The sequence below is a fragment of the Rhinopithecus bieti genome, unplaced genomic scaffold, assembly GCF_001698545.2.
Source record: "Rhinopithecus bieti isolate Rb0 unplaced genomic scaffold, ASM169854v2 scaffold_59, whole genome shotgun sequence".
In the NCBI taxonomy this organism is placed as follows: domain Eukaryota; kingdom Metazoa; phylum Chordata; class Mammalia; order Primates; family Cercopithecidae; genus Rhinopithecus; species Rhinopithecus bieti.
The window spans coordinates 1,097,031-1,116,186 of record NW_016803115.1 but is presented as its reverse complement, the minus strand read 5'-3'; the positions used below and the strand labels follow the sequence as shown (position 1 = coordinate 1,116,186).

At 38.4% G+C, this 19,156-nt stretch overlaps 1 protein-coding gene across 1 annotated transcript in view; it reads right to left on the bottom strand.

The window, feature by feature from the left end:
• RELN (reelin) overlaps positions 1–19,156 on the bottom strand; it is a 529,597-nt gene that overhangs the window by 18,114 nt on the left and 492,327 nt on the right. The window contains exons 52-59 of the mRNA XM_017851861.1: positions 12,950–13,164; positions 10,680–10,857; positions 8,013–8,188; positions 7,760–7,866; positions 6,469–6,711; positions 5,671–5,846; positions 1,891–1,964; positions 655–816 (exon numbers count right to left, since the gene is read on the bottom strand). Of these exons, the coding sequence (XP_017707350.1) occupies positions 655–816; positions 1,891–1,964; positions 5,671–5,846; positions 6,469–6,711; positions 7,760–7,866; positions 8,013–8,188; positions 10,680–10,857; positions 12,950–13,164 (1,331 nt within the window). The remainder of the gene's footprint in view (positions 1–654; positions 817–1,890; positions 1,965–5,670; positions 5,847–6,468; positions 6,712–7,759; positions 7,867–8,012; positions 8,189–10,679; positions 10,858–12,949; positions 13,165–19,156) is intronic.

Sequence of the window (19,156 nt, the reverse complement as noted above, 5' to 3'; positions counted from 1 at the left end):
CTTCCCAAATGTCTTCCTGAAGCACCCTGCTGGCAGAGGTGAGAGAACTTGTATTTCTCACACTCTGGGAGTATAACCCAAAATGCCATTCTGGAAGCTTGTATCTTCTCTGAAAATTTCATGTGAATTTCCTATTCTAGTCCATAATAAACCTGTGTTCATTTTTCCTATAAAGGTATATCATTTTCCAAATCTTTGAGTAAACCAAATCTGCTCTAGGAAGATTGCACTCCATTGTATTTATCCTGAAGCTCTGTGTAACCTGTCAGCCCTACACACCTAACTGGTATTTGTGTCTGGATGAGAAGCGCAGCCTTTGGGAGGGCAGAACACTGGGGCAAAACTGGTGCCAATGCCAGTCTTGGATTGGGGTCTGTCATCCAGGGCCTATGACTGAGTTTGGTACATACTATGGTATTAAGTCAAAGGAAATCTGAGATCTCTGAATCATTTACAGACAAACCCCAATTTCCTCCTGGGACATGCAGTTGCCATTTGGAGGCATGGGTTGGTGAGAGGAGGGAAAGAAGATGGAAGAGGGCACCAGGGCTGCATGTAAAGCTCTGGCTCACACTGTCAGTTGTTTTTAGCTCACTGCATGAACTCTATAGAAAGGCCAGATAATTTCACAGTTTACCTTAATTTGCAACCTACCTGGAGGAGACATGGTCAGGCAACTGGATGGTAATTCTTTTCCAGCTTGAGCTGTTGACAGAGTTGTAGATGGTGGCTTCATGGAACTGGAAAGGGGAGCAGCCAATGCTGTTAGAAGAGGAAGGAAGGCACTGGGTCTGTACAAGCTGCCAGGAATCTGATCTGCAGAAACCAGAAGGCTTTGTTAGATAAATTGTAAGAGAAACATATAATCTGTCTAATGTGAAGGTAATGCTTTGTGGTCAGGTTAAATTAAAATATTTGTATATGAGTTTCCTGTTTTCTATATACATTTATAATTACAGATTATAAAAATAATTAAAATATTTTCAGAAATATTCTGACTTTAAAAGCACACGGACAAGAGAATAAAATAATAGCATGCATAGCAATGAATTCTGGTGGATTCTTCCTACTGACATTGATACTAGAAATATACCTGGAGTTGACTGACAAAATTGTCCGTCTCCTCAAACTTAATGTAATTAGTGTTTAAAAGTGATAGTGGGAGGGTTATTAACCCTAATAAGGTAACTGAACTGTCAGACTTTTATTCAATATTGCTAATATGCTTTAGAAGAGGTAACTCTGGCTGACGCATATTCAGATCATTCATTGATTAAAGTTTTCGTTAGAGGTAGCTGAAAATCAGTAACATGAATAAGAGAGTTCCACTCTGAGGACAAATGTAGTGCTTTGCTTATTTTGATAAAATTTAAAATATAAAGTTTCTTGGTGGCAGCCTTGTATGAAAATGGATTTTTTTTTGTTTGAAGGGAAATTTTGAAAATAAGATGTATACATTTTGTACAAGTGAAATTTATATAAAAATATGCATGAACTGCCACTTTTAAGATATAAGGTTATTCCTCTGTAAGCAACTGCCTTAACCTGTAATTCCCAGCACTCTGGGAGGCCGGGGCAGGCAGATCACCTGAGGTCAGGAGTTCAAGACCAGCCCGACCAACATGGAGAAACCCTGTCTCTTCTAAAAATACAAAATTAGCTGGGTGTGGTGGCATATGCCTGTAATCCCACCTACTCAGGAGGCTGAGGCAGGAGAATCACTTGAACCGAGGAGGCAGAGGTTGCGGTGAGCTGAGATCCCGCCACTGCACTCCAGTCTGGGCAACAAGAGCAAAACTCTCTCTCTCTCACTCACACACACACACACACGACAACCGTTTGGATTGGGTATTTAAGTTTGGAGATAATGTTAAAAATTATTTCACAAACCTTGCATCCTTAGTGTATTCCAACATTACAGAATGAAGGTCACCACAAGAAGTGGCTTCACAACCCACCACAATCTAAAACAAACAAACGATCAATATACAGGTAAGATTAGATGATATTGAATCCCATTAATTAAAAATCCCATCCCACCATTTATTACTCTGACAGGTAATATTCAGAGAAGCTTTTACAGAGCAGCCTGCTGGGATACCAAGAATACATTCTTTTGGGTTCTGTTATAGATGCTCAATTTTGCATGGAGATGAAAATTAAGGTTTTAAAAATTACATTTCTATTTACTAAATTAGTATAATGCATTAATCACAAATCTGGGTAAGATAAATTGGCCAAAAAGAAAGTAACATTAGCCGAATTTAAAGACAGAAACTGAAAGTATCACTGATTCAAAACATTTTCATTGATAGCCTAACTTTCTTGATTGTGACTATTAAATTTTTATTTAGAATTAAAATCGACAATTTTAATTACTTAATATTTGTTCTTGGGGTTTTCTGTATTTCTGTATGAATGAAAGCTTTCCATATTATATGCAATTAAGTGTTTGAATCAGTAATACATAAATGCTTTAAAAATTTGGTGATTCAAATTTAAGTCCTAGTCATCTATTTAATCAAGTCCTATTTCAGCACTGATAACTAGGGAAGGTTAGTGCTAAAAATTTCAGGCCATACAGTCATGAATAAAACAACTCTAAATTCAGAGAGAGAATAAGAAGCAAAATGATAGTGGGAATCATAAAAGACGCATATAATGCTGTGGTGCTTCAAAGGAGATAGTATTTGATTAAATGGATTAGAAAATAATCAGATAGGGTACATGCAAGCTGCCCCTGAAGACTGGGAAGAGTGTGAGGGGTAGAAATAGGAAAAAGATATTTAGGTGAAAGAAAGTGTGAGTGAAGACAAAGTAGGGAATCATGGTGGCACATCCAGAGCACAGCATATAGCATGTTTTGGTCCAAGTATAGCGTATATGATATATTCAGAGATGAGGTTAGAATGATTGGTTGAATTTGGCAGACCAGAAGCTGTAGCCTAAGGTGTTTGACCTTAATTTGGTAAGTGATGGAGAGTCATTAAAGGTTTCTGAGCAGTGGAATGATGTGCTGCTTAGAGATATGCTTTATAAAGATCAATCTGACTGTGATGTCAGAGACACATAGGAGTGGAGAGAGATTGGAAGTGAAAAGAGTACTTAGTCAATTATTGATTTAGTTAGGGCCAGACCAGAGGTGGTGATAGTGCAAACAGAGAAGATTGGATGGATACCAGGAACACTGGAAAGTAGAATTCAAAGGATGCAGTCACTGATTAGATATGAAAAGTGAAAAATCAAAGCGTAGTTGAACATTTCAAGCTGGTTACTAGGTGAATGGTGGTGCCATCGACAGAAACAGGAAAATCAGAAAGAGGAGTTGGTATGGTGAGGGAAGATATTAAGTGCACCGTTAGACACATTCAGTTGAGGTGCCAATGTGCAACGGTGTAGATGTGTAGGGGCTATTACAAATATTGAATTAATTGTTAGGGTTGGATATGCAGATTTGAAATTTGCTCTTCAAGATATGATTCTTGAAGCTAGATGATTGGATACAATTCCTGATGGTGAGAAGGTCTATGGAGAGAGAAGAAAGTTGATACATACTGAGAAATGCTGACATTTAGAGGGCTAAGGGGAGAAAAGCCATAAGAAGACAGTAGATATCAAAGAGGTAAAAGGAGAACCAGCAGAGAACCCAGAAGCTTAGGGGAATGATGATGCCACAGGTTGAAGAGGGCAAGAATAACAGTGTCAAATGGTGTAGAGAGGAAAGGGAAGATGGGGATATGCAAAAGCTGTTGACATTGGGTACAGTAAGACTCTGGTGACTTTCAAGTATGTAGTTTTAGTGATACTTTACTGAATTTTTGAGGATAAACTTTCTTTTTTTCCTAAAGAAATTGCCTTGGTTAGATAAAGAGAGACCCAGTCTCTTCAGTGCAGTGACTTCTGTTACAGAAGTAACAAAAGAGGAGGCTCCAGTCAACTCAAATATAATGCCTTTGATCTGGGCCACAATGTGAACCTGGTAGAGGGAAAATCTTCACTCTTAAGGAACACGGCTTAGAGGCAGAGGAAGTATAACACTTCTTCATATCACTAAGTTAAGACTAGTCCTGAAGGAGTGGTAGCATTTGGGGAGCTTGCCTTACCCTCCAGTCTCTGAAGAGGAGTTTAACATAGAGCTGAGGCAAAAAGCAAATATATTTTTATTTCTGCTAATAAAGATTTTTACTATTAACTGTCATTGTAGTATATCAAAAAAGGGTATTAGAATAACTGATATCTTTAAAATGACCTAGTAATACAATGCATTTCTGTAATGGCTTTTTGTGTGTGTGTGTGTGTGTGTGGGATAGGGTCTTGTTCTGTTGCCCTAGCTGGAGTGCAGTGGTGGGATCATAGCTCACTGTAACCTCCAACCCCTGGGCTCGAGTGATTCTTGTGCCTAGCTTCCTGAGCAGCTAGGACTACAGGTACATGCCACCATGCCCAGCTAATTTTTTTTTTTTTTTTTTTTTTTTTTTGTAGAGACAGGGGTCTTGCTATGTTTCCCAGGCTGGTCTTGAACTCTTGGCCTTAGAGATCCTTCCTCCTCGGCCTCCCAAAGTGCTGGGATTACAGGTGTTTGCAATAGAGATATATAAATTGATATTGCTTTGCCCTTCTCTGAGTGTCTATTAATTATTTATGTCTTCATTTTCATCCTATCTGAATTAAGTATTCAGTTTAGAGTATTTGAGAGTTCTCTTTAATTTTTTGAGGATTTAGGAAGTTCCAACAAGACTAATGTTGTATAGGCATATGAAGTCAGAGACACAAGAAAACAGAAAGATATACTGAAAAAAAATAGATGGAGAAAAAATGGCTCAATGCACATAATAGGCATGGAGTAAGAGAAAGAGGCAGAGAGAGGCGAGGAGAGAGAGAGAGATGATAGAGAGAGGAAGGGAAGGGAGAGAGCGAGAATTGTGCAACATAAAAAGGAGATAGTGTTACAGAGAGCTAGAAGTAGGCAGTTTCCTATTTGAGCTTTTAATTTACAAGGTTAGGGAGACTAAATCCAGATTACATATAGAAGATGGAATATATTCAGTTGGTGTAAAAGTAATTGCAGTTTTTGCCATTAAAATGAATGGCATTAAAAGTAATTCTTTTTTTTTTTTTGGAGACACAGTCTCGTTCTGTCACCCAGAGTGCAGTGGTATGATCTCGGTTCACTGCAACCTCTGCCTCTCAGGTTTCAGCGATTATTATTCTCAGCCTCCCGAGTAGCTGGGATTACAGGTGTGTACTACCATTACCAGCTAATTTTATTTTATTTTATTTTATTTTTTTTTGTAGAGGCAAGGTTTTGCCGTGTTGGCCAGGCTACTCTGGAGCTCCTGGCCTCTTAGCCTCAAGTGATCCTCCCGCCCCAGCCTCCCAAAGTGCTGGTATTATAGGCGTGAGCCACTGCACTCGGCCTGCAATTACTTTTGCACCAGCCCAATAGTTACATTTCTTGCTATGTCCCAACATTTTCAGGGATTTCATCTATCCTCAAAAAAATCATACTTGAATAAAGGTCTTTGCAAAAGATGACCTCTTTTATTCATAAGATAAAGTCTCTTTTAATGAATAGTATCAGTCATTTCCTTAAAGTTGTCTGAATAAACACTCTCCCCTGGGCCCCAAATGCAATGCTACTTTCTGCTTTAAAGAGTCACTTTTCCTTACTTTAAACTGCATCATGTATCCTGGCTGTATAATGAGTTCTCGGGAGGATAGAGCATTGTGAGTCTTGTCCTTCTTTTTATTTGGCCAGTAGAGGTGGAAGGATGGATTGCCACAAAATCCTGCTGTTCTTACAGCATTAGGGTAAAAACTCCAGTTTTCTTCATGGGAAGTGCCTTCTGTTAAGGAAAATTGGAAGCAATATGGCATGTTATTCTCTTGAGGAAAGTTGGAAGCAATATGGCGTATTATTCTCTTGAACTGATTGATTTATTGTTGAATTCCTTAAATTTTTATGCTCTACTAGCTTTCTGCTTACACTTTAGGATTTTTATTTTATTTAACTGGGATAATGCATAAATCCAGCATGAGAAATCAAACTTAGACAAGACTATTAAATGGTAGTAGAATGATTACTGTACTTTTAAAATGTAATTGCTAGTCTAGGTAACTTAGCACTGAAAAGTTCCTGATACACTTCATCAGCCAGCGCATTAAGTATTTCTGTGACACATTAATTACTAAAGAAACTAAAATTATTTGGGGGTATTGAAATTTCAAATTATATTTAAAGCCAGACATTGTGCCTTTAACAGGTTTATTGAATTCTTAGTGGACATTTCAACAGGCAGCCAACTTTGAAGATTTATAAACCATTGGGCAAAATAACAGCTAACATTTGTTGAGCAGGAGTATGGGCTAGGCAATCTTATAAATGCTTTTCATGTGCTAATGTATCTGAAGACATAAGCAGAAAAATGGCTCACAGGAAAGAAAATTGTTCAATGTCTTGTTTCTTACCATCATCAAAAGTATCCACCAATTGGCTTGGATTGATTTCTGCTCCACCAATCAAAATATTGTCCAGTGCCCACTGAGCACGCTCCACCCCAGAGACCACAATTCCATTGCTGATCACAAAAGGCTGCCACCAACGAAGTCGAGTTGTGTTGGTAAGGGCATCTTCAGGAAGAAGTATGTAGTCATGTCTAACAGAAATGTATTTCTGGTAATCCATCTCATGGAGCAAAGTCCAGGTAATTCCTATAACAACAAATATACCAACATAGCAATATATCTAGAATCTCCTGCCTCCTGATAAACCACCAGTATACTTCAGATACTGTGCACTTCCCAAAGAAATTTTCAACCAGCAAATGACAACTGATTTTGCTGACTTTGATGTTAGGTATTCACTACTTATAAATACTGTTTCTGTATGAGGCTAATGATATGAGGGGAAGGATATTTCGAAAGAGTTGGCCAAAATAAAACACTGAAGTAAAATTAGTTACGTTTTGCTTTTAAAATTTAGTTCTAAATTCTTATTTCTCACAAATAATGAGATATACCTATGTTTTACATGTTTCTAGGCAATAGCTTTCAGTATTCAAATAGTTATTGTAATTTTATGCAATTTGTAATTATTTGGACTGGTATAAAGTTTATCTCTTCTTGCTTGATAAGATTGCAGGTGGGATGTTTAGTTACTTAAGAAAACATCCTTCAAATACCTTAAAATACTTCAGGGTCATCTGTTAATCAGCTAGTTATTAAGAATGATATCTATCGGCTAAAGTAGATTTTTCTAAAGACATCATGGTATTACTGGTCTCATTTTAGCTACTTCAAAATAAAACAGAATTCTTTTAAAATATTCTGTGACAAACTCACAAAATCAGTCTATTTTTTTCACAATTTTGAAGATTTCTATAGATTCTCTATAGCATTTATTACATGTTTACACATAAGCTTTTAAAATACTTTAAAGTTTTAAAATGATCTTTTACTTGGAAACCATACAAAATGTATTTCTTAATTGTATCACTCAAGCTTCAGTAAAGCATAGAGGTTGTTTATTCATAAAGTTTGGACTTTATTTTTTAATGTGATTTCTCTCTTGTCCCCTTTTTGCATAACACAGAAGTCACTTGTACGGTACATGTAATACAAACAAAATCTGTAGCTTTTTCTTTGTGAGTTTCACAATTGAAACTGTGAAGTCAGCAAAGCTTTGTAGAGACTTTTCTGAGGGTGTTGGATGGAATTTGGGAATCTGCTCCAAGGTGTGGTTTTCACCCCTGACACGTGCCTCCATCGGTAGAGTAGTCCAACAGCACGCCTTCCTTCCGGCAGATGGGACGATGGCAAGAGGTCATGTTGTTCTCACTCCCAATGCGCCCCCAGTATTGCAGGAACCTGAATGCAAGCACATTTTATCCATCAGAATAATTCATTAGAACAAATACTCTACTCAAGTCCTGGATAATTTCTTCCATACAAGTGTTCCTTGCTTTGGGACCAATTTTCTATGTTGCAATAGAAATAACAAAAAATTGACTTACTTTGCACCTCGAAGATCCAAATCTTGTGTAATTGCTTGTCTCACAGTAGATCCCCCAAAATAGAGTGCAGTGTCCTCAGCAAGAATTCCACACTCAGTGCAAGTACTTCCACCTTCTAAGGACATCCATAAGTCAGGTTTGATTTCTTCACTGTCAAAGCGTTCCTTCAGGAAAGTCTGGAAAAAACATAAGCCAGATGTAGTCAAAAAAACAACTTCGGATAACTATGGAATATTTAAGAAAATACAGAGTGACATCTTGGACTTAAAAAAAATAGAGCTGATTTCAAATGCTTTTCAAAGATGTTCAAAAAAACAACAGGCTATTTCCACAATGTTCTTTTCTGTCATATATTGAAAATCATTTAAACTGCCCAAATAATGTTTAATAATTGAAATTTAAAATAATTGTAAAGTTGACTATATCATTTTTTTTTTTTTTTTTTTTTTTTGAGATGGTCTTGCTCTGTCACTTGGGTTGGAGTGCAGTGGCACAATTTTGGCTCATTGCAGCCTCTGCCTCCCGGGTTCAAGCGATTCTCATGCCTCAGCCTCCTGAGTAGCTGGGATTACAGGTGTGTGCCACCACACCTGGCTATTTTTTGTATTTTCAGTAAAGAGGGGGTTTCACCATGTTGGCTAGGCTGGTCTCGAACTCCTGACCTCAAGTGATCTGCCCACCTCCGTCTCCCAGAGTGCTGCAATTACAGGTGTGAGCCACCATGCCTGGCCATATTATAGTAACACTTCTATTTGTAAAAAGTTATTTAAGCATATACCCCCAAATATGTATATTTGTTTATATAGTATATAAAAGTATTATTGTAATGTATTATGAAACATGCCAAAAAAAAGTAAATTTGAAAGCAATAAGATAAAATATAAACATGCAATCCAGCACTTTCCCCCCAACATTCCCCAATGGATTGTCCTGGTGTGTGTGCCCTCACTTTGGAGACTGCCTAAGGCAGCCAATATCCTTCAGCCTCTAGCACAGAGTGAACCCTGAAGGTCTATATGGTTAGGCAGGGACACTTGAAATCAAATCTCTCTATATAAAGTCAAAAGAAAGTAAACCTTAGAAGGCAGGTTGAAAGATGTTTCACCTGTTTATCAGGGCCAAGTGGTAGGGCGACAAGTACTCAAAATCTAGAATAAAATATTTTTTCCCTGGGTCTCCAGTTTATCCTTTTAACTAAGAATGATTGACAACCAGGAAATCTATTTTTCAGAGAGTGTACAAAGTATAAAGGTTCATGGCTACATTTTATGTAAAATGTACTTATCTCCTCACAGTCAAGGTCTTAATTTCCCCATTCATTCTGTCCACAGTACTTTCATTTTATCCATAATACAGATTTGTATTAGGTAGAGACACATTTTTTCTTGTTTAAAATGATGAAAAGATATCATAAAGGCAATTTGTTCTAGTTGCAGTTGCAATAGCTGTATACAGAAAAACCTATATTTTTTCATTTAAGGAGCGTTCTATCTTACTGTGTAGTTAAATGATTTAAACAGTTTCTTTTTCTCAAACTTAGAAGATAATTCTATAGTTAAAGACATACAGTCAAATGTCAGTCTGACTACATCTCATTAATGGATAGCAAATGAATACGTTTTATAACTGAAGGTTTGTGAGAAAACAAGCGTCAGAAGAAATGCATGGTTAACCATGTAAACTATCATTAGAAGATTTTAATCAGGGTTTATAATTTTATAGATTTGTACAATTTCTTATCCAACTGAGGAATACTAATAAAATTTGAGTGCTCATGAAAGAAATTAGATTTTCAAAAGTTTATTAATTATCTGTGGTATATAAAGCTATGTTTTCCCTGTGGTAACCTCATTTGTTAATAATGTACTTACATCTTCAGACACAAATGAGCATTGTTCCAATTTTATTTAAAAAATGTTCAATTCCATAGTTGAAGTATTAGAACAAACACAAATGACAGAACAGATTTGGTTTACATTGTTGCCTTTCATATGTTGGATTTCAATCACTAGGAATTTTGCTTTTTTTAGCCTAGTCATTTATCTATTATTGTAATGACAAATGCACTATGTTTATTCACAGAATTAGAGTACATATATGGCAACTGTGTTGGGTAACTATTTGCTTTGCATATTAAATAATGATGTAAGAGCTAAAGCTTGCAAAAATGACCTCTCCATTCTTAATACACAACCCCATTTCAGCAGTCAACAAATCAGAACATAGAATTTTCTAAACAAAAATTCAGGTACTGTTTAGGCCTTTTTGAAAATTTGGTCTTTTGTGATAATGTATATTATCTGCTTTATTTCATAACGATAACAATAATATCCTCCTTCAAATAGTGCATCAGTTGAACAAGTGAAGTAAAAAAGGCTTAATATTGACTTTATAAAGAGTCTGCTTAAGAAAAAAAGAAAAAAAGCCCAGAGTGTTTATCATTTGTAATCCGTACAGTCTGGCTCATTTTATGAATTGGATAAACTGTACTAGAACTTGATCCTAATATTCTTGTACTTAGGAAGCATTTTTAAAGTTTCTATTCAAATGATTTTATTTCCTGGGGGACCCAAAGGACATTGTTATAGATTATGTCTCATATATAAGTTGATTCCTAGGCATGGCCCATGATGTGAGTAATGCTTCTGTCCAGGGCTTTACCCTTACCTTCAGAGTGTGGGTCAAGTAGCAGTTTGGCCCTGAGTATCCCGGATCACAGATGCACTGTTCCCTTAAGCAATCTCCATGGCCCCTGCAGTTGTCCAAGCATCCAGGGCCCAGGTAGAAATTATCGATTGCCCACTGCATGTCTGAGTACTTCTGATAGAACCTAAACCTTACTGGACTATTGACAATGCAAAAGCAAACGAGTGAAAAACAAAAGTTAACTTTATTTAGGTCCATTGTCCTGTATGTGTATTCAGTACTCAAGAGAAAAAACATTTAAGACACTCTTACTAGATGAAACAGGTTAATAAAAAATGTTTTCTGAGCACTTTTATCTTTCTAGTAATGGAACTTTCAAGCTGGTTTTATTTAAATTTCAGAATATCGGGGCAAACTTGCACAACAAAGTTAAAATCAGTGGAATCTCTGTGTCAAGAAACAGAAATATTTAAATATACAAATCTGTAACTTTCATAACTCAGGTTTCTTCTGAACTGGAGTTCTGTGGTCATGATGCAATTTAGATTCACTAATTTCATTCCTGAAATTGTACAGAACGTGAGTGACGCCTTTGACAAGAGCCTTGTCAGCATACACACAGCCCTCGGGCGGTTGGGAGGCAGTGTTTTCTGAATTCCCTGAAGACAATCAATATTCTCAGAGTAACTGTGCTAATTACAAAACAATTTTGAAAGGCTTATATTAAAGGACATTTTCTCTGAGATTTTAATTTCATCTTTGTTCTTCTCTGTCTTCTGGGGGAAAAAACAAGCCTCATAATTATCCTTATATTAAAATATGCCATACTGTTTTGGTTTAAAGAGTCCAAAGTACATGAAGGAACTTTCTGGGGTGATATAAATGTTCTGTACCTTGTTTTATGTGGTGGTTACATGGGTTACACAACAGTAAAAACTCATTGATCTGAATAAGATGTATGTATTTTACCGAATGTAAATTATACCTCATTATTACAAAAAGAGAGAGAATGGGAGGGGAAAATGAGTCTATGATAGACATCATGGTGGTTCCCCAGCATCCATTTCGCCCCAGATAATCCATGAAATGATCATTGTAATATCACTTTCCTAACTATTGAGTGGCTAATTGGTACCAATGGGATGCAAGGTGGTGCTTGTTCTGGCTGTCTCAGAACAAAAAGCAACTATCTTTCTTTCTCACTGGACATAAGTACGGAAGCATCCTGCCCCAGTTCTCTGGCTGCCATCTCACGTTCAATAGCAAAACCAGCCTGAGAGAGCAGAGTATGGCACCAGTGCTGTGGACAGCAGACATTCTCTTAAGAGAATAAGGAAGAACAGTGTCCCTGAAGACACCGTTCCACTTACAAATCAACCAACCCTAGAGTTCATTTATCTTTGGATTCATTCATTATAGATACAACAAATTTTGAGCTGGTTTGAATTGGGTTTTCTGTTCCTTGCAGCTGAAAGCATCCTGATTTAGTTTCTTAGTATGTTAATTGAATAAGCTCTTTAGATACATTCCAGAAAACCATGAGTGGTAATAATATCTATGGGACACTGGGAAATCTGTGTGTAAGCACTTTATTCAAAGGCTCTGTATGTTTCACAAGAAGATTTGTTTAGTCAGACTATCTGATTAATACAGTTGAGGTGCACCTGTTATTTTCTTTTGTGTGTCTTTCCCCCTACTTTTAAAGTAGAAGATAAATCTTTTGGAATTGCCTTAAATTAATATATCCACAGACTTTGCAGAGCAAGGTGTAATCACCTGTGCTCATCACTGGTCCTGGCTGATTACCTCTCACTGCAGGATCAGAACATAATGCTTTGGTAAGAGGAAAATGGATCCTGTAAGTCACACTGGTAGAAATAGCATGATGAGTTAGGATTTGCTCCTGGCTCTGTCTATCATGGAATGATAAGGCAATAATGTGGAAAGTATATAGTGCACAGCGGTCCACAGTCTACAAGGTTGAGAAGGCAGGGTACACCTTTTCATCTGGCTCCAAGCCCAGATGAAATTATTGCTCTGTTCCCATTTGAGGTATGGAAAATAGAAGAGTCTGTGAAAGCCCATTTTGCCAAGTCTGAGGATTACAAATTGAGGTCTGAAGTTAGCTCATCATGGAAGTTATGATGAAAGTCACCAATTAAAGAACATTTAGAGTTAGGGAGAAAGAAAGCACTTTTCCCACAAATACACATAATTTCAGGCTTGACAACAGTGTACCTAATGGGCTTCTGGATGCTTGGAACCAAGCTTTGTTTTGGTTTTCTACTTACTTTCCCACTAAGCTTTCAGGAAGTGGGTAGGTGATCCTTTTCCACCCTTTAGTTGGAAAGAATACAGATGGCTGAGAAACACTTCCAGAGCATTTTGGGTCAGCAGGCAAGCACTGAGGGACCAGATAATTCCAGCTCACACCGAAGTCAGTAGAATACTGCACATGAATTTGATTCTGGGCAATTTTTTCAGACACCTTACATCCAACAGAGATCTAATAAACAGAAAAGCAAGATCAAGGTATTAAAACTATATGATTCTTCTCCAAGGACTTGGCAGCAAAAAAGCTGCTGATCACTTGATACGCACTTTACCACATTCATCTTGTATTTTCAGATTCATTATTCTGCTAACGGACAGAGAAATGATTGCCCCAGGTGACAAATTATAGAAAGTGCCAAATATATTGTGTAGGGGGTTTGGAGAGAAACTTAGACCCCATGCTTCTGCCATGCTGGCTGAATGCCTTGGAAGGCCTGGGCTCACTCCTACAAACAGTTGTGCTAATGGTCTGGCACTTCTGTTTGGCAGAATACTTAACCAAGAAGGACTGCTAACAGCTTTACCAATTTTACTATTTTGTTGTATAATTTATGACTCTTAATACAACACTTTCAACTACAAGTAAGATGAAATAATAACTGAAGGTAGTTTAAACAAGGCACAGTACCCTTCATTAATGGTGATAGCCATGATGTGACACTGCTGTTATTACAGTGGGATTTAGGTAGACAGAATAAATTGGTTCACATAAAATCTTGGCCTAAATATTAGCCAGAGTTGATGTTGACATTAATGCTAATCATGCCTTTGTTTTTTTTTTTTTTTTTTTCTCCAGAAACATCCAAATGTTCTTGTGGGAAAAAAAGAAAAAGTAGAGGCTGGTGGCCATGACTCATGCCTGTAATCCCAGCACTTTGGGAGGCCGAGGCGGGCGGATCACGAGGTCAGGAGTTCGAGACCAGCCTGACCAACATGGTGAAACCCTGTCTCTACTAAAAATAAAAAATTAGCCGGGCATGGTGGTGTGCACCTGTAATCCCAGGTACTCAGGAGCCTGAGGCAGGAGAATTGCCTGAACCCGGGAGGCGGAGATTGCAGTGAGCCAAGATTGTGCCACTGCACTCCAGCCTGGGCAACAGAGTGAGACTCTGTCTCAGAAAAAAAGGTCTTATTTAACCTAAATTTCTAAGTTATAGTTTGTATTTATGGAGAGATGGGTAAGAGGAAGAAAAAAGTAGAAATAACCATTATAGCTTTAATGTTCTCTTGATGATACAAATTGCCAAAGTCATAATGATTTAACTCAGGGAGTTATAATCAGTATCCTACATTTTTATTGTTGATATTTTTATCAGTATTTCATCCCGAGCAGGAACACATTTACTCTTATAAAAGTTTCAATTTGAGAGAGAGCTGGCAAGATGGCCGAATAGGAATAGCTCCCGTCTGCAGCTCCCAGCAGGATCAATGCAGAAGGTGGGTGATTTTGACATTTCCAAATGAGGTACCCGATTCTTCTCATTGGGACTGGTTGGACAGTGGGTGCAGCCCACAGAGGGCTAACTGAAGCAGGGTGGGGTGTTGCCCCACCCAGGAACTGCAAGGGGTCAGGGAATTTCCCTTTCTTAGCCAAGGGAAGCCGTGAGTGACTGTACCAGGAGGAACAGTGGACTCCGGCCCAGATACTGCGCTTTTCCTACAGTCTTTGCAACTGGCAGACCAGGAGATTCCCTCCAGTGCCTGGCTTGGTGAGTTCCACCCCCACGGAGCCCAGCAAGGTAAGATTCACTGACTTGAAATTCTCACTGTTAGCACAGCAGTCTGAGGTCAAACTGGGATGCTCAAGCTTGGTGGGGGGAGGGGCATCCACCATTACTGAGGCTTGAGTAGGTGGTTTTCCCTTCACCATGTAAACAAAGTCACCCAGAAGTTTGAACTGGGTGCAGCCCACCATAGCTCAGCAAGGCCAATTGCCTCTCTAGATTCTTCCTCTCTGGGCAGGGCATCTCTGAAAAAAAGGCAGCAGCCCCCAGTCAGGGACTTACAGATAAAACCTCCATCTCCCTGGGACAGAGCTCCTAGGGGAAGGGGTGCTGTGGGTACAGCTCAAGTAGACTTAAACATCCCTGCCTGACAGCTCTGAAGAGAGCAGCGGTTCTCCCAGCACAGCATTTGAGCTCTGATAAGGGACAGACTGCCTCCTCAAGTGAAACCCTGACTCCTGTGTATCCTGATTGGGAGACCCCTCCCAGTAAGGGCTGACAGACACCTCATATGGGACAACTCCGCTGACATCTGGCGGTGCCCCTCTGGGATGAAGCTTCCAGAGGAAGGAACAGGCAGCAATCTTTGCTGTTCTGTAGCCTCTGTTGGTGATACCCAGGCAAACAGGGTCTGAAATGGACCTCCAGCAAACTCCAGCAGAGGGGCCTGACTGTCAAAAGGAAAACTAACAAACAGAAAGGAATAGTATCAATACCAGCAAAAAGGAGGTCCACTCATAAACCTCATCCAAAGGTCACCAGCATCAAAGACCAAAGGTAGATAAATCCACGAAGATGGGGAGAAACCAGCACAAAAAGGCTGAAGATTCCAAAAGCCAGAATGTCTCTTCTCCTCCAAAGGATCACAACTCCTCGACAGTAAGGGAACAAAATGGGATGGAGAATGAGTTTGGTGAATTGACAGAAGTAGGCTTCAGAAGGTAGGTAATAACAAACTCCTCCAAGCTAAAGGAGCATGTTCTAACCCAATGCAAGGAAGCTAAAAACCTTGAAAAAAGGTTAGATGAATTGCTAACTAGAATAACCAGTTTAGAGAAGAACATAAATGACCTGATGGTACTGAAAAACACAGCACAAGAACTTCGTGAAGCATACACAAGTATCAGTAGCCAAATTGATCAAGTGGAAAAAAGAATATCAGAGACTGAAGATCAAATCAATAAAGCGAGAAGACAACATTAGAGAAAAAAGAGTGAAAAGAAACAAACAAAGCCTCCAAGAAATATGGGACTATGTGAAAAGACCAAATCTACATTTGATTGGTGTATCTGAAAGTGACGGGGAGAATGGAACCAAGTTGGAAAACACTCTTCAGGATATTACCCAGGAGAACTTCCCCAACCTAGCAAGACAGGCCAACATTCAAATTCAGGAAATATAGAGAACACCACAAAGATATTCCTCAAGAAGAGCAACCCCAAGACACAATCGTCAGATTCACCAAGGTTGAAATGAAGGAAAAAATGTTAAGGGCAGACAGAGAGAAAGGTCAGGTTATCCACAAAGGGAAGCCCATCATACTAAGAGTGGATCTCTCTGCAGAAACTCTACAAGCCAGAAGAGAGTTGAGGCCAATATTCAACATTCATAAAGAAAAGAATTTTCAACTCAGAATTAGACATCCAGCCAAACTAAGCTTCATAAGCGAAGGAGAAATAAAATATTTAACAGACAAGCAAATGCTGAGAGATTTTGTCACCACCAGGCCTGCCTTACAAGAGCTCCTGAAGGAAGACTTACATGGAAAGGAACAACCAGCACCAGCCACTGCAAAAACATACCAAATTGTGAAGATCACTGATGCTATGGATAAACTGCATCAACTAACGGGCAAAATAACCATTTTGCATCATAATGACAGGATCAAATTCACACATAACAATATTAAACTTAAATGTAAATGGACTAAATGCCCCAGTTAAAAGTCACAGGCTAGCAAATTGGATGAAGAGTCAAGACCCATCTCACGTGCAAAGACATACATAGGCTCAAAATAAAGGGATGGAGGAATATTTACCAAGCAAACAGAAAGCACAAAAAAGAAGGGGCTGCAATCCTAGTCTCTGGTAAAACAGACTTTAAACCAACAAAGTTCAAAAGAGACAAAGACCGGCATTACATAATGGTAAAGGGATCAACGCAACAAGAAGAGCTAGCTATCCTAAATATATATGCACCCAATACAGGAGGACCCAGATTAATAAAGCAACTTCTTAGAGACCTACAAAGAGACTTAGACTTCCACACATTAATAGTGGAAGATTTTAATACCCCACTGTCAATATTAGATCAACGAGAATCAACGAGACAAAAAATTAACAAGGATATCCAGGACTTGAACTCACCTCTGGACCAAGCAGACCTAATAGACATCTACAGCTCTCTCCACCTCAAATCAACAGAATGTACATTCTTCTCAGCACCATATCACACCACATAGTTGGAAGTAAAGCACCCCTCAGCAAATGTAAAAGAACGGAAATCATAACAAACTGTCTCTCAGACCACAGTGCAATCAAATTAGAACTCAGGATTAAGAAACTCACTCAAAACCACACGACTACATGGAAACTGAACAACCTGCTCCTGAATGACTACTGGGTACATAACGAAATGAAGGCAGAAATAAAGATGTTCTTTGAAACCAATGAGAATAAAGACACAACATACCAGAATCTCTGGGACACATTTAAAGCAGTGTGTAGAGGGAAATTGATAGCACTAAATGCCCACAAGAGAAAGCAGGAAAGATCGAAAATCAACACCCTCACATCACAATTAAAAGAACCAGAGAAGCAAGAACAAACAAATTCAAAAGCTAGCAGAAAACAAGAAATAACTAAGATTGGAGCAGAACTGAAGGAGATAGAGACATGAAAAGCCCTTCAAAAAAATGAATGAATCCAGGAACTGGTTTTTTGAAAAGATCAACAAAATAGACCACTAGTGAGACTAATAAAGAAGAAAAAAGAGAAGGCTCAAATAGATGCAATAAAAAATGATAAGGGGATATCACCACTGATCCCACAGAAATACAAACTACCATCAGAGAATACTATCAACACCTCTATGCAAATAAACTAGAAAATCTAGAAGAAATGGATAAATTCCTGGACACATACACCCTTCCAAGACAAAACCAGGAAGAAGTCGAATCCCTGAATAGACCAATAACNTGCTGAGAGAAATCACAGATGACACAAATGAAGGGAAAAACATTCCATGCTCATAGTTAGGAAGAACCAGTATTGTGAAAATGGCCATACTACCCAAAGTAATTTATAGATTCAGTGCTATCCCCATCAAGCTACCATTGACTTTCTTCACAGAATTGGAAAAACTACTTTAAATTTCATATGGAACCAAAAAAGAGCCCACATAGCCAAGACAATCCTAAGCAAAAAGAACAAAGCTGGAGGCATCATGCTGCCTGACTTCAAACTATACTATAAGGCAACAGTAACAAAAACAACATGGTACTGGTACCAAAACAGATATACAGACCAATGGAACAGAATGGAGGCCTCAGAAATAACACCACACATCTACAACCAACTGATCTTTGACAAACCTGACAAATGCAATGGGGAAAGGATTCCCTATTTAATAAGTGGTGTTGGGAAAACTGGCTAGCCATAAGCAAAAAGCTGAATCTGGATCCCTTCCTTACACCTTATACAAAAACTAACTCAAGACTTAATGTTAAGACTTAAATGTTAAGACCTAAAACCATAAAAACCCTAGAAGAAAACCTAGGCAATGGCATTCAGGACATAAGTATGGGCAAAGACTTCAAGACTAAACACCAAAAGCAATGGCAACAAAAGCCAAAATTTACAAACGGGATCCAGTTAAACTAAAGAGATTCTGCACAGCAAAATAAACTATTATCAGAGTGAACAGGCAACCTACAGAATGGGAGAAAAATTTGCAATCTATCCATTTGACAAAGGGCTAATATCCAGAATCTACAAAGACCTTAAAGAAATTTACAAGAAAAAAACAACCCCATCAAAAAGTGGTCGAAGGATATGAACAGACAATTCACAAAAGAAGACATTTATGTGGCCAACAAACATATGAAAAAATGCTCATCATCACTGGTCTTCGGAGAAATGCAAATCAAAACCACATTGAGATAACATCTCATGCCACTTAGAATGACGATCATTAAAAAGTCAGGAGAGCTATTTATGACAAACCCACAGCTAATATCATACTGAATGGGCAAAAACTGGAAAAATTCCCTTTGAAAACTGGCACAAGACAGGGATGCCCTCTCTCACCACTCCTATTCAACATAGTGTTGGAAGTTCTGGCTAGGGCAATCAGGCAAGAGAAAGAAATCAAGGGTATCCAGTTAGGAAAAGAAGAAGTCAAATTGTCCCTGTTTGCAGATGACATGATTGTATATTTAGA